Source organism: Melospiza melodia, chromosome 11 (assembly GCF_035770615.1).
Source record: "Melospiza melodia melodia isolate bMelMel2 chromosome 11, bMelMel2.pri, whole genome shotgun sequence".
In the NCBI taxonomy this organism is placed as follows: domain Eukaryota; kingdom Metazoa; phylum Chordata; class Aves; order Passeriformes; family Passerellidae; genus Melospiza; species Melospiza melodia.
In genome coordinates, this window is record NC_086204.1 from 16077530 (window position 1) to 16103898 (window position 26369).

Genomic DNA, 26369 nt, shown 5'->3' on the forward strand with positions numbered 1-26369 from the left:
CTTTCCCTGTTGGCATCAGCTTTGAAGTAACAAAGAATGGGATGAGGAAAGCTTAGATTTGCAGAGTAAGATCAGAAGCTCTTTTGTATTAGATGTTGAACTTCAGTTTATACACCTTTTTATTTATACCAAAAGGCTTATTATTCATCAGCTAACTTTACTTTAAACCAGACAAGTCTGTTTGAATTGAGATGCAGGACTTGACTTGAAAGAAAAGTACACTATTGTAAGCCTACAAACATGACACAATTTTAGAAATTAACTTTTAAGAAATTAAACAGATGCTATATTACTCATTTTTACATTTAGGTCAGAACAGACTTCACTGCTAAATTCAATGTAACATGCTAATCCTCTCACATCATTTGAGGGACTTCACTGCAGGCTTTTGACTCAAGAGGATGTGGGATTTAGCAAGGGTAGGAGAGATCCAACTCCCTGCTTGCTAGGGGCATTCCTTACAATAAAGGTTCTCCCTACAATCTTATATCTGAGTGGGTGAGGATTTCAGTTAGTAGGAAGAAAACTGAAGAAAAGCTCTGGATCTTCTATTCTAGGGCTACTTCAAAAGAGCAGAAGACATTCTAGAAGCTGAAAAATACATTTAAAGAAAAGCTTCATTTTTTTTGTAAAAGTCTAAAAGACAACAAGAAGAAAATGTAAAGCTTCTATTCAGCAAGCTGAAAACTGATTTCACTGTACAGACACAGCAACAGTTTGGAATACATGTTCTGGAGTCCACAAGGAAGATATCCAGGGTAAACAGGAACGAAGATGGCAAGTCTCCATATCTCCCACATTCTTAACTGTAACAAAAACAGGAAAAGCCAAAGCAAGAGAATCTACAGGCTTGTTTCAAGATTTCAATCCTTCACACAGCATGAAATCAAACCAAGTATTACACAAGTACGATACTAATCATCCTAGAGTTATACTGTGCAGCAAAAAATAATTGTAGGTAAAAACCCTAGTGCATTTTGGCTGCAATTCACATAAGAGCTTGCAAATATGGCAACTATGGCCTATGAGCAAATTGCAAGGATTAGTGCCCATATTTCTTACTACTCTACTGGCTACCTTGCAAGTTCAACCCTAAAGGAAACAAAACCACAAAACTACACGTAGCATTTGTCAACACTTCTCAGAGCAAAAAGATTGAGGTAGATAGAATGTGAGACAAGTTGTATGTACTCTTCAGCACAACTATAAACCAAAAATACCATTCAGTCCTATGAAAGACTAAAAATGCCTCAGGATGTTTCCAGCAGAAATAAAAACAGCATTAGTATCATCATGCAAGTAAAAACTCTGCCACTCATGTATAATGTGAATCACCACCTGAAACATTCCATACCATTTGACTACTCAGATGAGAGGCACCAGACCTCCTCTACTGATTCCACTCAAGACCCTAAAAAGTTATACAGCTCATGCTGTTAATTCCTAAGATAGAGAAGAGTACACCACATGTAAACACACAGAGAGCACACTTTCCCCAGGCACACTATGAGGGCCCAAGTACTTACCTGTCCTGGCAGGTGGACTCTGAATATATAAAAACTCAGCAATAAATGAGTCACTTAAGATGCAACTACAAACTTCAATAATAGTATCAATTAAGATTTAATTTGAAACCAGTTTAGTAGTCAGCATGGGGAAATTTTTGAAATACTTAAACTACAGACATTTAAAACAGTAATACCTCTTATGTATTTTATTGCTACAAACTGGTACATCTTATCACAAAAAGCTACAAGGCATATTATAAACACATACTCTATTATACAGAGTGCAATGCAGTCCTCCAAACAGCCACACTCAACAGCACAATTTTTGAAGTTACTCATCTTGTACTATGAGGTAAATATTTATAAGCTTACACCATAAAACTTTAAAAATATTTACCCCACAGACCCGTCCTCCTTTTCAACTGATTAGACCAGAAGTTATCATATCCAACTTTCAGTACACACACCAAAAAATAGGATGCTTAAAAAAATATACAACACAATGTTTTGATCAGCTTTAACAGTCAGTTTTCTATAAAAAGCTCAACTAAAATAGTCTTAATTTCATTTTAACAAAATCAGAAACACAGAGGAATTATATAAACAAGTTCTCCATGGAATGGAATGCATGCATATTGTGGGGAACCTTCAGATCCATTTGAGACTATTAAAGTCTGAGCCACTTTAGAGCAGAAATAAAAAGCTGGTTTGCCCCCACTAATTTATTTTCATTTTCTTGCACTTAGTTATCTTCAGTGTGGTCTAAAGTGAAGTCAGTTTGTTCTTCAGTTTCCTCCTCCTCTTCTTCCTCCTCTTCCTCACCCTCAGCTGGCTCATCAGCTTTTTCTTCTTCTTCCGTTTGCTGCTCCTGAGCCTGATCATTAATTTCAAAAGGATTTTCACCCTGAAGGAGAAGATTGCAAACAAACATTTTGATATTTATTTCAAATATAAAATCATACTCATCATTTCAGTGAATGAAAGGGGCAGCCACTAAGAAATGCTATATTACTTTATACAGTTTTTTAATAGTTGTGGGGTTTTAGCAAGAAAATCAAAACACATTGGATTTAAAACTAGTAACACCACATCTTTATGCACATGGGAAACTGGGATCCCAAGAAACTCTTTCAATGAAAGTGGAAATGGCACTGTGAAAAAGCCAAGTATGCTAACTGAACTACTTCAGTTTCAGTTAATTCTAAATTTGAATAAGGATGAAACATTTGCACAACCAGGAGCCAGACACATCTCCTTGAGCGGGTTCTGGTGAAAGTGTATTAAGTTCAGTCCAATACAGAAATCACCAGCGCTAGGCATTGTGAAAACATCATGGTCTCCTTGTGAAGACAATCTTGCAAATTTTTCTCTCCTCAATTTTCGAACTGATGAATGGCAAATTTCCATTCTCCCTTTTGCCAGTCTCTCGCTAGGGGGCTGTATTGGACAAGGCACACCAGGCAAAAGGAACTGGGAAGAGGTGGCTGGAAACACCAGCAGATATTCCAGGCTCTGCTATCTGGCCATCTGCAACCTTTCCTTAACAGATCCACAACAGTTGTCTGAAACTGATTCACACACCCATCCATACATAATTTTTCAGGACACAACTAATTTGACATTTTAAATCACAATTAACTTGGGCACTGGCTCATACCTTGCCATATTTCCAAAAGACAGTATTGCTTTGTCTGAAGGAGTCTTATTGCTATGGTACAGGCAGAATCATAAACCAATTAAAGGTAATCCAGAAATAGCTAACAACAGTATTACAGAGTCACTTAGCAAAGTAAGTGACCCAGCAGAAAAAAACCTCTCCACTTTGCTAAAATGAATTCACCTGTTTCTCAGGCCACGTATCTACAACATAGGCTTCCATGCCTTTTAAATTCTCTCATCTCATCAACTACTGTTGCAAGCTTTTGTTTTTGTCATGAACCCTAAACATTTTGAAGAATAAAAAGTAGCTGAGTAGTGTGCACACTGTATTTCAGTACAAACCCACATGCTGGAGCTTTTGCTTCCAAATGTGAAGATGGAAGTAGATTGTGTTTTGTGCTCTGCAGTTAACATTACATATAAAGACACTGCCGATGTTTGCCTGAACTTTGTTTTGAGTTTTTTTTTTAATTAGAGAATCCAATTAAAAATTGCCGAGATACAAGTTTTAAATGACAACCAAAAGTTGGTGAATCTGGAGGTGGTTATTTTTGCTGCAAAATAATTTATCTGGAAAAATACATTAAAAATACATTAAATCTGTGAGCTATCTAAAAGACAGAGGACTGAGATTAAACTCTATCAACATGGAGAAAACAGCAAACTATTTTCTTTTCATTTGCATCATACCTTCACATACAGCTCATATCGTGCCTTGACAATAGGATTATTCAAGATGCTGGTGGCAGTAAGAACACTCTCCCTTTTTATTTGTTCTCTGTAGGCCTAGGAAACAAATTTGACAGTGAATAATTATCACATTGCTATAACAACTGCCACATGAATTAGAATTCATGGTCAGTTTTGGTACATAAAATAATGAACTGCTTGTTCTTAGTATATAAGCCCAAACTAACTAACCAATTAGGTTTAGTTGTGTTTACATCTTGTTACTTTAACTTGATCAAAAGGTGGATCTTGCTTATATAAGGGACTACAACCTGTTATCTGTTCTCATCTACAGACAACATCCAGGCTTCTCCATCACAGTCTAACATATTGTTGAAGGTGATCCTGCTCACTCTCATGGTCCCTTCCAATTCAGAACATTCCACAACATCCCACAATCACAAAAGCTCATATGAAAAAAACCTGTAACTTTGGCAATCTTGCTTACTATCATGCTCATGCTACTCTTTCAACTCTTCTACCAGCCCTATAAAGTTTATCACTATGAATTTAAACAGGGACAAATACAACACAACTGCTAATTCTAAACTGCTCTAAGTTACTTTCAAATTCAAAAGATAATGGCCAAGAAAAGAGACAGTATGTCTATCTTGCTAGAAACTCACGTGTGTTGCTTTTCAATCTGAATAACAAAATGTTTCCAATACTTAAACTCTGTAAAGCACATCCTCATCAAATGAAGAAGTGATTTCTAGTAACTTTCCCATGATTTTCTACTGGTAGCTATTAAGCACACCAGTATTTCATTAGCTGGGGTGCTTAAGTGCTGGCTACTTCCTGAGGTGTTAAACTTACAAAATGCAGTAAGGACATTACAGCTTTCTAGAGAACAAGCCACATCAACAAGAACTTAGAAATTACTTACACCAAGAGCTGTAGCACTTTTCACCATTTTTTTAATAATATAAAATATCTTACCTGTTTTCCTTTTGTGTGATCAGGAGATTTTAAGTGTTGCTGAACAGAACTGTGCAATGCAGGAACATAGACACTGCAAGCACTGCAGTGAACAGTCTCAACTTTCATCATATGGTCATCAGCTGTAACCCCTGCCAAAGAAGATGCAACAAATCAGTAACACAAAATATGTTACTTTAGGCAACTGGAAAAGTAACCTGATTGGTTTTTACCCCAAAATTAAGAGCTCTCAGTTAAACATGTCAAACTAAATCACTGAGGAATATTCACCTAAATTAGGCTCTCTGTGGGCAACATTGGAAGAGGAAGTTTTTCACTTCAACACTCCACCTCTTCACAGACTACACATGAGACCCAGGCAAAGTACAAAAACAGCATTGATTTTTTAATCAACAGTAGTCAATATCCTTAAAAATACACATTTTGATACAGCAAACAAAGCTTGACTGAAGTAACTGCACTTACTCTACCCCTTATAAAATCTAATGTACTTCTTTGCCCTCCCTCACCATCAGGAAGAGGCACATTGAATCCAACTCCTCTTGTAATTTCAAGTATTAGCTTGGTAATAGAACATTCTCATCACAAAAGAAAAAAGGCCCTCCAGTACTTAAGGGAAGTACAAAAGAATTTGTGGGATTGTTAAGATGTTAACTATATCCATTTTTAAGTAGTTTTTAGTATTTAAGTTCAAATTAGGTAATACTGCAATAGTTATTGCCTAAAATAAAGATGTCTCATTTGGTTTTAGCCAATATTCTGAAATCCCTCAAGCAAAGAAGGGGAGGATATGGCACAGTAAGGCAGGGACACATTAACTGCTCCAGAAAAATGCCTGTAGGACAGTCAAGGGGAAAAAAATTCCAGTTATCTTAGGTAACCAAAAAATGCTCCAACTCCTCCCTTTTGGCACTGTCCCTCCAAACCACAGCAACTCTCCTACTTGCACTTTTCCAAGTCCTTATATTTGACCATTCTCACCTTACTGCTTTATTACACCCTCTCTATATCTACTGCATCCACCTGCTGTCACTCCTCATGCCTTATACTGAACGAGACTGTGGCAGAGCCCACAGAATTTTTTGTCAGGTACCCAGCAGGATGTTCTCACCTTCTGATAAGGCTACCTGGATACCCAACACACAAGGACTGCCATCTACTGCTGGGCTTACTTTCCACATGGGATCAGAAATGAAGCAAGGAATCTCAACCAGGTACAGAAAAGATGTGAAAACCAACTGGTTTGATGCATTTTATCAAATTTAAAGAAGAATGAAAGGAGAAACAGACCAGGAGAGCTCCAAATTACTCACCTTCCATTATATCTTTTTCAGCAGCTTGGGAATTCTCTGTTTGGTTACTTGTCTGTTGCTTACGCATTGCTGTCTTCTTGAATTTATTCACCATACACTCCTACAAAGGGAAAAAAAAATTGTAAATACCTGTGATGTACAATTGTTTACATTCCAATATTAACCCAGATTTTGAAAATTCTTTACAACAAAGAGTAAATAATTGCTATTACTTCTTAAGGAACTACTTTCACTGTAAAAGTAACAGTACTTTAGAGACTTTGAAATTGCTTCATTTGCTTGAACTTGCAGTAGTATGTGCTGCACCTAAAGTCATCTACAAAACGATTAATGGTAAGTAAAGTGTATTTTGAAAATAAATGGTAAATTGTAACTATATTCTTACGTAGAAGTATTATACAGATCAAAACTAGCTGTCTTACATGAAGAAATTCCATCACTACTTTGTCAAATTTTGTTTGCTTCTGGATATGATCCAATGTCTCCTGGTGAGCTGCACTCTCCAGATGTGACTCAATTTCTTTTTCTTCAAATGTTCGAAACTTGCAAAATGAGCAAGTAAATGCCATTCTATCAAGAGAAATATATTAAATTAAATTACTATTAAAACTCCTCAAAACAATGACACTTGACAAACCCAATCAGAAAGAGAACAGGAAAAGCATTCTTTGAAGCAGCATAAGTGAAAAAGAAATGAAAAAAAAAACAACCTAGAGTTTTTCTATTACAAAGGGTAAGTGAGACATGAATCAAATATAAATTAGGCCAGTGTCAGAGTAACAAATTATCTATTCAGGAGACAAAAACTGCTGAAATCAGAAGCCAGGCATTTAAAAGCCCCATTATTCTGCGAGTTCATCTATTGAAGTTCTCTATTTCCTGTCACCTCGTAGGCACGGAATCATAGTTCCAGCCAGGCCATGAATTCCTAACTGTAATTAGAAGAATTCATTTAAAGCTCATTTTCCATACAATAAACTATATAATCTTTAAATATAAACTCCTCAGTACAATGAGGAACAGTCACTAATCACTGGCTAGGATCATATACTGCACTGACATTGAACAGTTTTGTACGGTGCAGCCGCTGGGCAAGACTAAGAAAGTTACAAACCTATGCACTTATTTTTGCTACAAAACAGTTGACCACAGATACACACACACACACACATATATAAAACAGAAATAAAACCAATTTCTAACAGCTTTTTAAGTCAACATGAACATATACTTCAAAAGCAGTACCATTCTAATCTGCTTCTGAAGAGTGCACTGATGCACTTGTGGGGGAAAAGGGGTTAGTAAATTGTGGATTTTCTGATACAACAGTGGTCAACTGAAACACCCAGGCTACACCACTGAATTTGTGTGCCAGGTTTTGGCTTGAGGTTTTCTTTATTTGGGTTATCTTTTTGCTTTTGCTGAGGAGCGGGGGGTGGAAGGAGGTGGGTTTTTTCCATAATTTCTTTCTTGCATTTTATTTTCCTAATATCAGTCCAAAGGAAAAAACCCATGTTCTTAGAGAGGCATTAAGGGCAAGAAAAACACTGTACACATCACAGAAGTTAGAGCACAAACCTGTATCCATCACCATATTTTTCACTGTTTTTTTCTCTTCTGCGCCTTTGCTTCTCTCTTCTGGCCTCAATCCGCCGCTTCTCTTCTTCCTCACTTTTAGCTTCTCCTTTGCCATCTTAACATACAATTGAAGGATTAAAAACCAAATTCAAAACAAACAAACAACAGCAGAAGTACCTATCTCCTCCACAAACACTTCAAAATGCAGAGAAAGACCCTGTAACAACATAGTTTGATGGCTTTCTTAAATGTTCTGAAAGTTTTGCTTCATTGTCCTCCTCTAGAGACAACCAATTTAAGCACTTGCTTTCAACTTTGCAGCTAAGGTTTTACACTCTAGTTTACAATCATATAAGAAATTCTGAGTTAAAGCAACTCCGTCTCTGTTGTGCCTAGCTATTAAAGGCCTCTTCAAGTATGTGACCAGAAAAAGGTAACTGGAAACACACAGAGAAAAACACACTGTTTAAAACTCTCCCATGCTTTTAGAGCACCACTGCTAGAGTCCCCTTACAAAAAAGGAAACTATCTAAAAGCTGTCTCTTCTACTGAGAAGGCAGTTCTCAAAAGTGAAAGCAAATATTCTCATAAATGAGACAAGACAGTGTTGCTTCAAGATATGGTACCCAATATTCAAGAACTTATTATTCAACAACTTAATTATTTTTACCCACTAGACTTCACTTGGTTTCACAGAAAAATATTCCGAAGATTTTCAGCCAAAGAAATAAACCAGTTAATGGAGGCAGGAAGGAGGGAGAGACAAGGACAGAAAGATTTACCACACAAAGTACCCAAGCAGACCTTCAGGGAAGAACTTGATTAAATTGCTACCTAGCATGTAAGTAAAAGTGTCAATGAGTAAATGAATAGAATTTAGTTCTACAACATTTAAGACTTCCAAGGACATTAACTTTTTGCATAAGTGCACTTATGTTTGTCTTTCCTATGTCTGCTTTAGTACTCTTTGGACAAAGAGAAACAATTACAATATTATCCAGTGGGTAGTTTTAGACCAAAAAGAAGAGGACCACTTCGTTTTCTTTTACAGATCAACCTTTGAAGAGAGGTCAGCCTCCAGGAAATCTACCTCCATCCAAACAGCAACAGAAAGGAACGTACAACAGCATCACGCACAAACACCAAGATGGCAAAACATTCTGTGGATCAAGAAGTGTCACTGAATACTAAAAAAATCTTCTAGACTAACAGCTCCTGATTATCCCAAGATCTACCATTTTGTAGCAAAGAGTTTCAAAATTTACTGTCATCCAGAGAGGAAAAAAAAATCAAATTGAAAACAAAAAAATACCTACCTACCCATAGAAGAAATTCCCATACTGATCTCAGGATTTAAATTTCATTTAGTGCATTACCACTAACCCTAGAAATATTCAAAGGACCACTTGTTTTACTGCTGTAATAACCATCTGGTATCATATTCTGTGCTGTGAAATGGCCTCTACTTTGACCCTCAAGCTCATAAACTGAAGTGCCTGTCCTGTGAGAAGCTGGGGAATAGAGACCTGAATTTATATATAAACTAACAACTCCCTCTTTCCTTCAGTGCACTTATGCAAACTTTTAAAACAAAAAGAAACTCACAGAGTTTAAAAATAAACTCAAGATATTTACTATTACCTCAAGAAAAGAAACACTCATTTGGCTGCAAACTTCCAGCCCTCCTTGCCCTCAAATGAGACTATGCCATATGCAATAGGGCAGAATACAAGGAAAGGGGGACTAAAAGTAATTTCAGGATTTCTTTTTTCTATGTGTCTGGAATCACTACAGTTCATACACACTTGAACTGACTTTTGTAAACTAATAATAAACCTGCTTCATTAAAACTGTACATGAAACAGACCCCACATTCCTGATAGGATATCCTCTCCAGGATAACTGAATCCACTTTATTAAAAGTGACTCACCTAGGGTTTAAGGGTGAGGTTGATCAGCTAGTGGGATAAATAATAGGATATGGGTGAGGAACCAGTGGGATGAACAACATTCAATGCAATGGAATGGTAAAGAAAACCACTTTTTTTCCACAAAAATAAAAAAAAAGGCAAACAGCAACATATTGAAATGATCAGAGAGCAGAGACACAGTAAGCATGAAAACACCAAACAAGTTATAGATGGGTATTACAAACAACCATATTTCCACAGTCTAAATTTTTAAACTCTTTAAACAAAAACCAGGCAGCCATGCTACCAAATAACTACTAGAGGTCATAAATACAGGCTTACAAAATGTAATCTCTCAAAGTCTCATAAACAGAATACCTACAATACCTCACCTGACAAAGCAAACTGACTTACCTCCAAAAGTCTGATAACCAAGATCATAAGCATCTCTTGTGAAGTCTTCATATATAACAACTGCACCACTTGTATCAACTTCAATTTCCTAATAAAAGTCAAATCCATAAATTAAAAAAGCCATTCTAAATCCAGAAAGGCAGTGTAATTTACATTATTTCCAATGATCTGTTACTTGCTATTTTTTAAATATGACAACAAAAGAAAGTGAATATCTTGCGGAAATCCATGTACAAACATTTCTAGCTCTGCATTCCTCCATAATGCCTTACTAAATTATCTTCACAATCAAAATAGTTTCCTATATAAATATTTTGACTTCCAATCCAGACTTTTACTTAGTTGAGAAGGTGTTAATACCCTCACTCAACAAGAAGGGAAATGCCATTCCAGCCCTGCAATATTAAACCAGGATATATATATAGACACATGCTTAGCTTACTACTAACATTCTCAAATAGTGTTGCAACTGATCTGTCTGAAGGAAGGGACCAATCTTCCCACCCTACCAGAGAATACCTTTTAACACTGATTCTTTTCTATTTACCCTCTCTCCTTGATGTGTCTTATGACTTAGCCTTTCCTCCTCACTTCTGTTTAGTGATCTCCCTTGTACCCACCCAAGCAGTCACAGCTGCATGAGCTCAAGCTGTCTACCCGCGGCAACATGAGAAGTGTTCATATTGCTCTTGTGCATTACATGAACAGGTAGGGTCTACCAATACACCTTAAAATTCACTTTCCAGGCTATCTGCACAAGCTACATTTTTCACTCAAAATCAGTTGCCACCAAAATAAGACAGCTTTAGATAAAAAACCCAAAATCATGTTTAGAAAAACTTATCTAGTTTAATGTTCAATTTGGTAACTCTAGTTTAAGAATTGTGTGTCTTCAGGTATGCTATGCAAACTTCTCAATGAATCAAAACATTTTCCAGTTCTGGGAATCTTTACCTCTACAGTGGAATCCTGGTAAGATGTCTTCGTGTCTATTAACATAAAATAAGAAACAATGCAAAAGTGCTGTCACTGACAATTCATTTTAAGACAATAAGATATTTAGGAAAAAAAATCAGCTTGTTATGCAGGGAAGATTGTCTACATTTACAATTTATCATAGCTTAATAATAATGTAAAATCGGCTACCCTTAGAAATACAAACTAAACACTTTTAGAAGCAATCACCCATATCTAATTCCAAAACAAGAATTTCAAGGTTGAAAGGATAACAGTATTTTGAGATATATTTTCATTCATACAATAGATACCAACCGCACGTTTTAGTTTTCAACTGCATGATACTGCTTAGGTCTTTCAGTTCAAGTTTCAGAAACTGTGTTAAACTACCCAACATTTTCTTCCCCCTAATCTCAGAGCCACAGGACAGGCTGCATTCTTGCAGGTACTACATATATCCCATTTCCTAAAGTGACCCAAATATTATGTATTGGTCACTGGATTGGGAAATCAGTGAAGGGGACGAAATAATAAATTAGAAGCATTATGCCTGAATGTAGCTTAGAGAGGAGAATGTACAAAAGTACTGAAAGAACTCAAATTTTAGAGACCCTTTTCATAACAACAAAGCTGATGAGACCACCAATAAAGCTCCCTATACAAAAGGCAGAGAAGTGTGTTCTATACAGCCAGTTCCTGGAATTGGTACAGTACTCTTGACATTACAGTTAAGGGAACAGTTACGTAATACAAAATAATGTAACCAGAATAATGAAATCAAAACCAGAATTTATGCCTCAAAGTCTCTGCCAAGTCTGTGCATTTGCCTTGCAAGCTGTGAGCTACACCAACTTTAAACTATTTTCATGGGTCATTTAAAACCAAACTACATAAAACACTGCACATCAAAATTACTAGGAAATCACAAACATAAAAACTAAAATCTGACTGCTGTACACACTGTTCCCAAGATATAATACTCAAGTCTGCATTCCCTCAAAGCAAGTACTTTATTCAAACCTCACTAGTGGCTTTTTTCTCCGACTTTGACTGCAATATACAATTTTAATATTAGAGTTGTAGAATATCTTTATGGAAGTTAAAGAAACCAAACATCACTAATACAATTTGCAGTTTATATTATGTTTATCTATGTCATTTACAGTTCTTCTTGTCATTAGAGCATTTCATTTACAAGTGGGAGCAATCTCTTTCTGCCTCTCATAAATTATTATGTAACAGTTTTTGCCATTTTTGCAGTTTCCCTCCTTTTCCCTCTCCTCTTCACCCACGCCTTGTATCTTTATTTCAACTGCACAGCAGCTGATGCGCTGCTTTTTATATCCACAGAATGTGGACAGCAGGGCCCAGGCTCATGCAAGAGCAGATTTTAGTATTTGTCAGGCATTGTCTCTTCAGACAACCTGAGCTCTGACATTATTTTTAGTGGTGAAAATTTGCCTCCAGGAAGTATCATCATAAAGTCTCAATGTGATAGTCTTCAATGGTACCTATCGGAGCACATCAAAATATTCAGAATCATTTAGCAAATTATCTTTGCAGTAGGAAAGTCAGATATGTAAATTCCTAAAATCCACTGTGGACTACTTGAAAGGTAGAAAACAAAGAATTACGAAACAGCACATACAGTCCTCTTCCTGAATATTTAAACTAAGTAATTTCTAATGAATTAAAAAATCACTCATTTTAACTTAAAAATTTTGACACTTGCTACTTACTAGGTGACTTTTTCTGGCTCAGCTTCAAAATAGGCTTTGTCATTTTGGGTTTCTTGATAAATGTCCCACCAGGTTTGTTATATGGCTGTGGTATCATTTTTCTTTTTATTCCTCTAGCAGCAACTGCTGCAGGACTGGGTTTGTTATGATAGTCAACGACAATTCCAGGTCTGTGCATTCCGCCAAAGTCTCCCATATGCTGAAAATTTGTGAAATCAAGAGAAAGGTATTAGTATATGAAAGCAATGTCAACAAAACAGCTACTTGGTACAGTATGACTGTGACCTTAACTAAAATCTGTGTTCTAGAGCAAAATGTAGGAGTAAACTTAAGTTCCTGGTCTGATGTTCGTTTGTGCAATGGCTTTGTGGTGTTTGTCCAGTAGAACTAATACTTATGTATAAACTGTGTTTCTGCTTATTCAGAACCATTGTCCAGGCAATGAACATATCTGTCATATCTCAGCCTAACATCTTGGCTCCTCTCTTCAGATTCTCTAGATAATGAATTCCATCTGCCTCAAAAAAAAAATTAAAAAATAATGGCTTTAACAAAAAAGTTGCCTTGCTTTGCATCTTATGCAAAATTATATAGTAGTGATCTGAAAACTGAGTGAAGAAGGTTGCCCACTGTGGAATACTGATTAATTGAAGGAAGCCCATTCTTTCTTTTATCTATCTTTCCAGTATCTTCCAATTCAATAAAAAGCAAAATTTTTAAGCTGGGCCTGGAGAGAGTGATACGAAAACAATGCAGCAATATGAATGAAAATTCCATTGAAAGACTAAACCTTTCCACTATTTCTAAAATTACACACAGTCATTTGTGGATACTCGTATATATGAAAGTTACCTCTCTGAAGACACAGAATAAATGAGTAATCTGAAGAGGGGAATTTAAGTAGCTGTAATATTTTCAAAAGTGCAAACATACTTCTTAATATTAACTTAATTACTTGATTAATAAAGGGCAGAAGAGAGCCCACAGACTGGATGAGTGACTTGGATAAGCAGAAATATATCTCTTTCCGTGAGAAGAGAATTAGTATTACACTGTCAAAAGAACATAAAAATAAATTCATAACCTTTAAGAAAAGCATGATTTTTTTAAAGCAGATTTTAAATGACAGACAGAATGTACCAAAACAGGCACTTTCCTTAGTCAGAAGTCCATGCACAAGATGTCCATGTTAATTTATTTAGCTGAGATAGCTGTAGACTGCCTAGCATGTACATTTACATCAGACACAAATTTGACATGAAGTACGCACTGGATAATTTCAAGTTCGGGTTTTTTGAAACAGACAATCTACCTATTAAAGGTGCAATGCATTTTACATCTGGTAAGTAGTCTAGCCTTTACAGTCTCCTTTATTACAGAAAAGACTAAAAGGATAAATTTCAAAAGCAAATGAAAAAAGAACTCAGCTGTAACTCTGCACAAAGCTTTCAGATCTAAAGGAGTTCTGAAAGAATAGCATAAAGGCTTAAGAATGTAACATTTTCAGCTTCACAAGCAGAGAAATGAAGATGAGAATCTTTTTCTCATACCATGCTACATGCTAGCTAACAGCCATGTGCAAATCTGAGCTAAAAGTTGAATATGGCAACTACAATACTCAAGAATACTGCAAAGCAGACTTTCTGGAACAAAACCACCACGCATGTTAAGCATATAAAAGACCCAGTAAAAAATAATCTTCCTCTACACTTCAAGCTGTATAGTTTAAACTTAAAGAATCACTTCCCAAAGAAACACAGCACGCTCAGGAATTTTAAAAGATAAGTTACACCTAGAGGCACAGGCAGGAAGGTGTTCACTGAATATTTTGTGCTTAAGAAAAAAATTGAAATTGGGATTATAAAACCAAGACAAAGGGACACCATCAACTCAAAGTTAGTATTTCTGTCAGGTTTGGGGTTTTTTTATTCTTTCCCCTAAGTCACTTAACATTAAGCATTACTTCCTCAAACTGATCACTCTTTTGCATACAATTAATCATGCTGTTTCTAGGACATACACTTTTTACATCCCATACTGGAAAGGAATCCGCTGAGAGGCACTTAGAACTTAGGTCTTCAAAACGAATACAAGTAAGAGGACTAGGCACACTGTGTAGAAATTATTTCAGTTCTGTGAAAGGACCTGATTTCAAGTTGATGATGCCCCTTTAACCATGCTTTAATTCTGAGAAAAAATCACTGTAACTGCTAACCACTCACCTTTGCCATTTCCTCCCCATCACCCTTCCAGTAAACAAGTCAGAGTAAGAATTAAGTTTAAAAGAAGACTTGATGTTTGATAAACCATACTCAACATATTAAAGAATTAGCTCAACTTTTTCCTTTACATGAACCAAAAACTGCTCTAGCGTTCACAACCTGGGTTTTATTTTTTGCTTATACATTGCACCTTTAACCTACTCAAAACTTCAAAAGACTTTGAATTCAACTTTCACAATATTCAAAAATTTCCCCACCAGCAGCAGAGATGCTAGTGTTTACAAGGAAAAATGAAAGTCCTTTTAATCCCTTTTAGACCAAACCTACTACTTTTATCTTCACCTTTCAAACAAAAGGAGAGATTTAACAAACCTTATCAACTAGTCTATTACTCAATACTTTCAGCAGAAAGAGGGACTGGGTTCTACTTGAAGACAGCTTCAAAGGGATAAACAACATTGTCAACCATGATCGTTTGCTTGGACAAAACCCCCACACTGTACTGGACAGTGCATTCATTTTAAAGCAGTGGTCTTGAAAGGGTTTAAAAGAGTGTCTAGTGAAAAGAATCTGAAAAGATTCTGTACTTACTCCTCGGCCTCGGCCTCTGCCTGTTGATGGTCCTCCAAAAGCATCATAGTTTCTGCTTCCAAATCCACTTTCAGGATAAGCAGGCGTTCCTCTCCCCCGAGAGCCTACAGGTGCAGGCTTCATATGGGGTGAAGAAAAACTGCTGTAGGAAGAGTAACTCTCTCTTCCTCTGTCCTCCATAAACCCAGGCCTCAATTTTGAACGGGAGTAAGGTGCTTCCCAGCTAGACCCGCCCTGGTTTCTACCTCCGAAAGAGTCAAGGCTATTCCGGTAGGAGTTGTCAAATCGACCACCATAACTACCTCCGAAGCGGCTTTGTTCGGGTTCATTATAACCATAGCCAGATCTGTACAGATCTCGCCCACCCAGAGAAGACCCGGAGTCGTAAGACTCATAAGGTCCAAACCTGGAAAAGTTGCACAGTGAGGAGAAAAAAAAGTAAGCTTACTAATGTTATACATTTCAAAAGACAAGTTAGCAGTTGACATTTATCAACTAAAATCAATTTATTACTATACTGATCTGTACAGTTGTGTTATTGATTAATCTTGATTAGGGCTGGGCAATTCACACTATGACCAGACAGAAAGCTATCTGAGCCATTTTGCTACAAACAATTCTAAAGTTCAGTATACCTGAACTTTGTTTACTTAAATTTTCAGCAACATTTATTTACTAAAACGTTATTGGAGCCCAGCCCTAGTCTCACAAAAATAATCACCTGCAGACATTCAAAGCCTAGTCAAACTCCCCTTTCTTCAAAATCATACCCTCACAGTCTAACAGTTAAACAGCAGTTAAGAGGCAGCTTAGTTCTGAACCAAGAAAAAAAAATGTTTTGGCTTTTTTAGTGGTACAGTTGTGAGTTCCAAGTATCCCACAGTTCTCATTTTAAAGGAAAAATACATATGCTCTTCTGTTCACATCTTTTCTTTCTGAAATTTTTTTCCCTGTAAAATTCAGTCTCACATTCAAAGAAGTTCATGGTCTTCAGTGTATCCAGCTTTCACTTGCAGACCATTAGGTCTAGCAACTCAAGATTCTGAAAGTCTCCCCAACGCATGCACAGCGGACACACAAAGAGTCCTTGGAATGTCAGAGTAAAGCAACAAGGAGCTACAATCTTCAGCTATTTATCAAGAGTTTGCTTTGCCTGGGACATGGGCAGTGTCAGGCTAGACATCAATATCTGTAACTGCTTGGAAGGGAAACACATTAGTGTCCCTGCAGGGTTATAACAGGGTGACTGAGCAGGCGGGAAAGACAATCCCCTAACTGATACAATACAACCTACAAGAGACTCAACTTACTAACTGTATCTACAGCAAACTGAATGCCTTCATTTTAAAATCTGTTCATCTCAGAAGACTCAGAGATACACAGAAAATGACACTAGAAAAAGTCCATGCATAACATCAGGTTACGTAGCAAGCGACATTTTTGTATCCAAGAAGTCATTCAACCTCCATCATATGCAGATTACTGTATGGTCGGTATGGCTCATTCCTCAATCTCTGCTCAGACTTGTAAATCAATATTAACAGTCATAATCAAACAAGTCATACTTCACTAAAATGCTTAATAGAACCTAGCAGCGAGACACAACACTTCTCCAGCCTCCCTCTTTAGTAGTGTCCTTCCCCAGTGGCACCACAGTGACCACAGACAGGAACCACACAATAATCTGGCAACAGCCAGACAAAAATTCAAGGATGCACACAAGAAAACCATCAGATTATCCAAGTTTTCTTCGCATTTTATCTCCTCCAAGATAGAATCACTACTCTGAAAAGCATGCTTCTTGAATGCAATTTGAAGACCTAAATCTTCCTAAAGACCTAAAGCTGCTCCCTATTGTTTTCATCTGAAAGAGCAAATAGTACCCTAGCATTAAATACACAACTTTCAGACCACTGCATGAGAATTTTTAGTTTTAGACTATTACATCTTACAAAGCAGCACAGAACATGCACACAGTTTCAAGTGTAATCAGTACCTTCCAATGAAATAATCTGGACATGACTTTCAGATTCAATACCAAGACCACTTGAGCACTGCACATTTAAACCAAAGAACACATATCCTAAATGTTCCTTGAAAACGGAATGTTGATAGATTCAGTCTAAGACACTAAACCAATTAGGTCTAGTCTGCAATGTCAGAAATGGTGTGTCAGGCCAATCAGCTGCAAATTGCTAGACAATACTGAAAAACAAAACTTTTGCTATTTTCTTTCAGACGCACTGTTCCACTGTCAAACTTTTCCACAAAAATGCTGATTATTACAAGATCTAGCACTTACAGTTTAGTATTTGCCAGTATTTATCAAACATGAAGACTTAGAATGAAAGGGTTCATACAAAATCATAACAACATGCCTCAGGAACACTTAAGTTAGAAGAATGATTTAAACTTAAATTGTATTGGACTGATTCTTGGGACAACTGAAGGATTATTTTACCTGTTACCACCACCACCACCTCCTCCGCCTCCACCTCCATGACTCTCCATCCCATAGGATTGGTTAAGGTAAGAGTCCATGGATCGTGGGCCACCATAGCCTCCATGCCCATAATCCCGGTCCATGTCTAAAAAAAGAGCAGAAAAATGTTTATAAAGAAAGCAAGTGAGAATTCTTATTAAGTAATCTAGCTTAAATTCTTAAGTAAGAGGTTTAATCATTGCCACGGTGCTTACAAACAAAACACAGAATTGACAGTTGCAAACCAATTTTGACACTGTGATTAGAGAAGCCACATGTCTTTGTCATCATCTGAGCACCTCTTGACTGGAATAAGCTCCTCATTTTTTCCAATAGTAAGTAACTCAGGATAATTGTTCCATCAGCTGGAATCATCATAAATTAAGCGAATTAAATGAAGATAGCTGATGTAGAATATGTCTGAAATTGGAGAGAATTATGACCACTTCCAACCCTCTCATAATACAAAGAGCTCAGAGGCTCTCTCTATCCAATGCTCCGAGAAACCTTCACTCTCACTGAGAGACTCTGGGTCAAGGTTACAAGCTGTCATGCTGCAATGCAGGCTCTGTATATAGGCTAGAGTCAAACAAAAGAACTTCCTGACATCTAGCCAAACAAAAATCCACCCAAATCAGCACTGAGCTGCAGCCCACTAACTGTGCTAAGGTGCTGGCATTTCACAAACTGATGTCACTTCATGACATCTTCATCTCAGTATCCTGCAATGAAATCTGGCAAAAGAACCAACTTCCTCCTCAGCACTGGAAGGTTTGTGTAAAAATTCTGGGCAAATAATCACTCAAATTCAAAGCACTAAAACAATGCTGCAGATCTGTATAACAACTATGATCCACTGTCTTCCTATAATGTACACAATCTGCACCTCAGTGGCATTCTGGAGACCAAAACTGCTTCCCAACACCAACCAACACCAAGGTTTGGGTAATACCAAGAAAACCTGGCAAGTCAAGATTCACAGGAAAAGTAACACAGAGAAGGAATACACAATGAACAAAGGAAGGATAAAAATAAAACTAAGTAGCTGTTTAATCTGACAAGAGAGAGTATTTTATACATTTCAGTATCTCCACATATAAACCACTGACTTTTCCAGGACAATTAGCTCCCCTGAAGTCATAAGAAGTTGTCCTATTTAAAGAAATACAGTAACTCTCTGTGCATTCGTCTCATGAAAATAACTGTAGTGCTGAAAATATATATATAAATTATATCCCATTTGTACCTAGTTCTTGTTAGCACCAAGTCACTGTCATTTACTTTCTCGTATCTGTCAACAATGAAAATTCTGCAAATTATATTAAGATGACTGTATCACTTTTACACAGATATTCTTAGCATGCCTGAACAGAGACTCCAACACACAAAGACCTACTGCTGATTTTTATTCTAATGATCACAGGTACTTTCTACAAAAATTAAAGATGATACTTCTGGGAAAAGAAAAAAAAAACTTCTAACATAGAAGTCACACTCTATCTTTTCATATTCTGAACACAGAGGAAAGATTCAAAAACCAAAGCATAAAAAAACCATTTCAAAATACTAATAATGTAGCACCACCCATCATCAACTTAAATTGCAAAGAGTTACTGCAAAAAGAAACTGATGAGGCTTCTAATAAAAACATCTAATGCTCCTCTCTGGTGCTTCTGAATCATCTGCCATCTAATCCAATACATTATCCTCAAGACTGTATGCATAAAGATGCAGAACAGCAAGAAGAGAAGATAGCCAAGAAAATAAACTCAGTTGCACAGAAATTAAAATTGACCATGGGATAATTTAATCTCAGATCCAGGTTGTTAAGTTTTTTTAATACAGGACAACTTCAAATCAATCAAAAGACACTGACATTCTGAAAACTGATATACCTGACCTGAAAGCACCCAATAATTTACCTTAGTTTCACTGGCTCCCTATTATCCATAGGCCCTAAGATGGCACAAAAATCAGTGAGGTTAAGAGTTGAGAATTGAATCAAGTCATCCAACAAGGAAGAACACAACACCCTATCAAGATCTCTGCCACTGCAATGCAATTCTACTACAGCACAGGAAGTAGGGACCAATGTTATGCATATGCCAGCAGTTAAGTATTGGAAAAACACAAAAACTTTCATATGCAAAGAACTCTTCCCAAAAATGGTTTAAAAAGCATCATTTTTAAATACGTATTTTAGTCTAAAATTTTTAGCATGAAAGCAAACACTAAAATACAATTTACAATCACAGGATAACTTCTGACATCCACACTTGTTTAACACTCCTTAATCAATTCATGTTATATAACATCAGCAGTCTTACTGTAGAGCTATACCAGTCCCTAAATCCTCAAACCCCTGCCTTCAGGACACCACCACCATCTCCTCCCTGACAGTGAACAATTCATTCATCCCTTTCCAGACTCACTGCCCTGCATTTACCTACATTTTAACAGACTCACATTTGAAAATGGTTAACACAGGATACAAAAGGTACAAAGACACCAAGAGGGATGATGATTTCATCACTTGAATGATTTACTACAAGAAACTGGAGGGAGCAAATGAAATTTACAAGTAACAATCTAAAGAAGGATCCAAGTCACTTTTCACAAAACAGACATACAAGTCCCAGAACCGAGTTACAAGTAGTAAGTTACCAATGATTAACAGGGATTTAAGACAGAAATTGGATAAATCAACTGACAAGAAATTCACAGCATGTCAAACACAGACTACGCCTGGGAAAGTCCTCAAGCTGCAAACCAGGGAAGGCATATAAATATACCAAAGGAGTACTTGTACAATTTGTTCCCTGCCTCCAAACAGAGAGTGACATACAGGACATTGGTGAGGTAGGACAGACACTTTTGACCTGATCTACTGAAGGTGATCTTATAATCTCCTTCCAACCATATCATTAACTGTTCCACACTGCTGATCAGTTAATCTATCATTCCAACCACTGCCCTCCTGCTTCAGTCACCAGCTGCAAACTTCACCAAAGATTCCTACATTTTATACTTCATGCCCAGAGCATGACAAAGAAACTGCATTCAACTTAACAAGTACAGTATTTCTCCAGGTATTAAACTTCCCTCTCAAAGTATGTTCTTCAGACAGGCTTTATCCTAAAAGGGGGAAACATACAAGACAACAGTAAATATTCATTCAGATAAATGAAAACAGAAAGGACCTTAGTGTAGTAACTGATGATAATCACTGTCACCACCAGTAGAGATATAGAGAAGCTGCATGCCTGTGCAGACTAAATGTGAAATTGTTTCACATGCTGAGAGAACATGTATTTAAGCACTGGAGAAAAAAACACCAGGAATTGCATCCTAGTGTCTCAAACCAAAAATTCAGAAGAGTAGTAGTTCATTTAAGTTTAAATAGTAACTGCTTATCAAAGAAACCTTTGAAGAAATATTTTATCTGTGTATCTATGAAAACCACAGAATTAAAAAGAAATTAAAAACCAGTTGTCCATATTTGCTCTTAAAGTTTAAAAACAGAGAGTGAGCCTCAGAGATGAAGGTTTTATCAAAGCATCTGAAACAAAGAATTTATTAACAGAATAAATCAGGTTTTGGCATCTGCAGCTTCTTGCATAAATACCCTGTGGATCAATGAGCCATTGAACCTAAGCAGGGAAATAGAAGAACTTGCAAAGAACTATCTGGTTTTAAACTTCTAGATTGTATTGAACTTGTATTGAAAAGAGGGGAGAAGAGCTATGTCAAAGGTGAAAATAATATATTAACTCTAAATTTATAAAAGAATGGTATACTAAAACACAAGTTTAATTTAAAAATTAAAATGTTAACGTATATGTATTTCTTCAGATTAATTAAGAACAAAAAAAGAAGCCGTATTTGGTGGAGAGAGCTTTTAAAATAGCTGCAAAATAAATCTCAATAGCCAGTAAAGAAAAATCAAATTTTCCAAAGGAAAAGAATTACAAAGTAAACAAACAGTAGGTAAGACTCAAAACCTCTTGGTACAAAGAACTCAATTTAAAAGAAAAAGCTTTAGAGCAGAGAACACTGAAATCATATTCACAGCATAAAGACAAGGAATCATTTTAAGCAGTGTGCTCCACGTGAAGCAGATGAAGAGGCTAAGAAAATGAGAAAGACCTTGCAAAATAAATGATAAATTAAAAAAGCTAAATGTTGACAACCAGAAGCTTAAGGGTCTGTTGTGCAATAGGAAGCAGTAATTTTTCCAGGCACATTACATTTTCATAACACCATGTGTAGGTTGTTAGCATCACAACTTTGTCATTAGGCCATTCCCCCTTCCAGACTAAAAGGACAACAGCTGCAGTAACTAAAATATTAACATGAATATTTAATGATATTTGTGCTAACAACACTAAAAATTTATTCCAAAGGACCTGTCAACTCTGGGCTCAAACTGAGCCATCAGGAAGGGACAATGGTGCAATTACAGGAGTCATGAGACATACAGCTGAAAGTGCTTCCCACTGGCTGAACGTTTCCAACAGGAAGAACCTTGCCAAGAGCCCAAATGAAATCTAGGCAAAGATGAGAATTCCCAACATCCACCCTGTGCTGCCTGACCTCTGAGCCCCACAAAACAGCCTTCAGTCCCCTCTGTAGAACCTGGGTAAAGCAATTTTTATGCATGCCTTGCTCATGTACATACAGTGTATAAACAGTCATGGTAAAAGTTTCAAGCTGCATACATCATAATTAAACTTTTGTGATAATTACAAATAACACAATGCTTAATTAACACAATGAAAACTATTATTACAGAGGTACATGAAAGGAACACTCTAATTGTACAATACACATTTGATTAGTTAGTTCCCCTACAATGAGCCTGGATTAATTTCAATATTTGTATAATCAGATCTCAGAAAAGCAACTTCTGGTAGTTACAGTGAATATTCCAATAAGATACTTAAACTAGCACTTAAGAATAACCTTTCATTCTAAAAATCAAGGGCATATTTAATTAGTACTCAATACAGAAGATGAAAACACGAGGCAATATATTTATTTATTCACTACTTATTAATTTTACTACGCAAAAAGATAAACACAAAATAGTATAATTGGGGAGAAAAAAGCTAAGACTCGAGAAATGTGTAACAAAATTATTATATTGCAATCAAAGACGCATGTGTAATTCAACGTGTTATATGGAAATAACAGCCAGCAGGAGTGTCAAGAGAAGCAACAGCAAGCACTTACTTGACAGGATCTGTAAACGCAGTTTGGATACAGTATCAGTAAAGCTTTATATTAAGATGCTTTTAACACTTGCTTGCATGCTGGCAAGAGATGTCAAAACATTTCTTGAGTCTTTTCTGAAATCATACCTTTAATCATCCTATCAAACTATGTGCACTCCTTTTTTTTTTTACATAGTATTTTTAACAGTGCAAAAAAAAAAAAAAAGAGGCAGCTTTTGGTCTTGGCTTTACGTGCTTTTTCTATACTCTTTCCAAACTGTTAGTTAAAGTAAACTTTATGGGGGCAAAAAGCAAATTAAACCTAAGCAGTTACAGGTTCTAGTTTATATAAAAAAGGAAAATATTCTTTCTTTTCAACAAAAATAGTACTCTGTAAGAATATACTAGTTTATATTACAAAAAGCATCATCTTAAGAAAAGTCTGCATTTCTACCCCACCCCCCCATCCCCACTCCTTTATCTCACAATTTTTCATTTGGAACGTGCAGTTCATGTTGACATGCCCAAGATGAAAATCAAGTCTCACTCCCAGACAGTTACAACTCCTCCAGAAAACAACATGAGCACTTTAACCATGTCACGCACTTTAAAAAACCCGTTTCCTTTTTTGTTTTTGTTAACACTGATTGTTCAGCCCCAACGCTTTTTACAGGTTAGACGTATTTATAGCTCATACCTGAGACTGACCCACTGGGCATGTTCACACCACAATGCATGGGGGTATCTGGGAATCTCCAATCTCTGTCTTCAGCTGGAGAGGATGGGTCAGTGAGAATGACTTAGTGCTTAGCAAGAGCTGGAGGGGAGAGACAGGGAGCCGCACCAAGAGGCGGCTCTCTCTCCTGTCGGATCTCCAGGCTCCTGACACGACCCCCTCAAGAGCTCGCCCGAGCTCCCCCCGGCTCTGCCCACGCCCCCCGCCCGCCGCCGCCCCCTCGCCCCCCGCTCGCCCCGCGCCCCCAGGGCGCCGAGCTGCCCGCGGAGCGCCGCCCCCGCCCGCGCTGCCCGCCCGCCCGCGCCGCCCCCGGGGAGGGCCCTCCTCCCGCGCTGCCCTCCCGCCGCCGGCCGCCGCCGCAGCTCCCCCAGGCCGGCAGTGGCGGCGGGGGAGGAGGACGAGGACGTGGGTGAGGGGGGCTCCGTCCTGCGCGTAACAAAGCGGCCGCTGCCATTTTGAGTTACGGCCGGGCCCCGCGGCGGCAGCGGCGGCGGCGGCCGGGCCCTGCCCGTGCAGCGGGGGAGCGCCCTCACCTTCCCCGTAGTCCATGGCGGCGGCGGCGGGCGCTGCTGGCGGGAAGGTGGCGGCGGCTCCGGCGGCTCCCAATGGCGCCCTCCACCACAACGAGGCGAGGCGGGACCCGCGCGCTGCACGCACCGCCACGGCGCGCGGCGATTGGCTCGGCCGGCGCGTCACGTGACTGGGCCGGCGGGCCCGCCGCGCACGGCGCCGCGCACGGGGCCTGGCTCCGGGTCACGAGGGAGGCTGCGCCGCGGCCATTTTGAGCCCTGGCAGCCGCCATTTTGTGTTCTGGCGGCGGGCCCTGTCCTGCTTGAGGTCGCTGCAGGACGAGGAGTGGCGAGACATCCACACCATCAGCCTCACACACCCGCCCAGCGGGCCCTGGTGAAGGGGTTCAGAGTGCGCTCCGCTGAAGTCAGGCAATGCCTGGGGACTGAGCCCTCGATGGCACCCCTATAGATACAGTGCCCTGTCCATGGACCCGGCCAGTTCCCAGTGTGAGCCGCTGCTGTGTTACGCAAACCAAGCGGCTTTGGCAAACCAAGAGGCTTTGTGAAATAAACCGTTTGTTTAAGAAATGCCCTCTGTGATGCCTCCTTTGATGGACCTAACACCACCAGTTTACCTAACAAAGAAATTCTTTACTGCCTGGATTGTGTCACGCTGTCTAGTGTGAGGTGTTCCTGCTCTTAGGGGGGTGGAGGGTTGGGACTAGATGACCTTTAATATCCTTTCCAACCCCTTAACATTCTATGATTCAGTGATTCTGTGATGCATCAGCCTCCAGCCAAAGTATTTTGTGTCTCTAACAGGCTGCACTGGAACACCCCAAATGGCTGATGTTAAATACAGACTTCATTTGAGGTTAGTTGTAACACTGTGCTCCTTTATGCAGCCAAAAGATTTGAAGAAACAGACTTCATCCAGACACACGATCATACAAAAAATCCTCAACGACCTGTGTGAAGATCATATGAGGAATATGCCACTCCTTAGAGTTTAATTTTTTATACAACCCTGAAAGAAACAAAAAAAAAAAAAAAGGGGGGGGGGTAAGAAAAAAGCAGAATAAAAAACATATGAGATGGTAATGAGCAGATCTGGTACATAAAACCTGGGAAAATGTCTCTGAGGACAGGCTGTGGTGAGCTCTCAGGCTGTATAAGCGAGCAAAGCCACTCTCTCATGGGGTTTGACTTGCCGGGGAATCAGGGCTTCCTTCACTCTTGGGCGGCCGTAGCAGTTTCTCGCCATCCGCAGTGACAAAAGCCCCACTGCAGGCCCGCACGATTTGAGTCACCGCGGTGAATGCAGAGTGAGATCCGGTCAGTCCGGGGCGGGCGGGCACAGTTCCGCCGGCCGGGCTCTGGAGGGCAGCAGAGGCGAGCGCATGGGCCCGCGCCGGGGGGCGCCGGCACCGCCGCCATCCCCGCCGAGGGAGCGCTGCCTGCGGCTTCAGCCCGGCCTCTCCGCCAGAGGCACCGTGTGATCGGGCAGAGCCATGGCTCCGGGGATTGACTGTGCCCTCTGTTCTGTGATCGGGCAGAGCCATGGCTCCGGGGATTGACTGTGCCCTCTGTTCTGTGCCCGTGCATCCGAGCTGGTAACGAGCTCCAAGCCAGTGGGCTTGGTGAGTCACATCAGCAGTGTGGGAGACACGTGCTGGGAGAGCCTTGAAGGATTTTTCCCTATGCACGCATCCTTAGGAGCAGGATCAGGCTATCCATGCTGCCTGCATATGCATGTTTGGGGTCTCTAAAGACCAAGACTGAGAATTGGCAGAAGCAGGTCCATAGCATCTAACACTCCTCATTCATAGGAAATTATGCCCAAATACATATTTTTGTGAATCTCTCC

At 38.8% G+C, this 26369-nt stretch overlaps 1 protein-coding gene across 2 annotated transcripts; it reads right to left on the reverse strand.

The window, feature by feature from the left end:
- Positions 1-1686: 1686 nt before the first annotated feature.
- Positions 1687-24631, reverse strand: ZNF326 (zinc finger protein 326). 2 transcript variants are annotated; one of them, XM_063165739.1, is made up of 13 exons: positions 24524-24619; positions 23952-24026; positions 18021-18147; positions 15560-15965; positions 12747-12945; positions 11005-11039; positions 10051-10138; positions 7727-7841; positions 6571-6718; positions 6149-6248; positions 4836-4966; positions 3858-3953; positions 1687-2412 (listed from the first exon to the last, which is right to left on the reverse strand). In XM_063165739.1, exons 1-13 carry the CDS (start codon positions 24537-24539, stop codon positions 2251-2253), a joined length of 1698 nt encoding a protein of 565 aa, XP_063021809.1. In that variant the 5' UTR covers positions 24540-24619; the 3' UTR covers positions 1687-2250. The 2 variants fall into 2 exon arrangements, with proteins under 2 accessions (XP_063021809.1, XP_063021810.1); XM_063165740.1 differs by lacking the exon at positions 23952-24026 and having other exon boundaries at positions 24524-24631.
- Positions 24632-26369: the final 1738 nt, after the last annotated feature.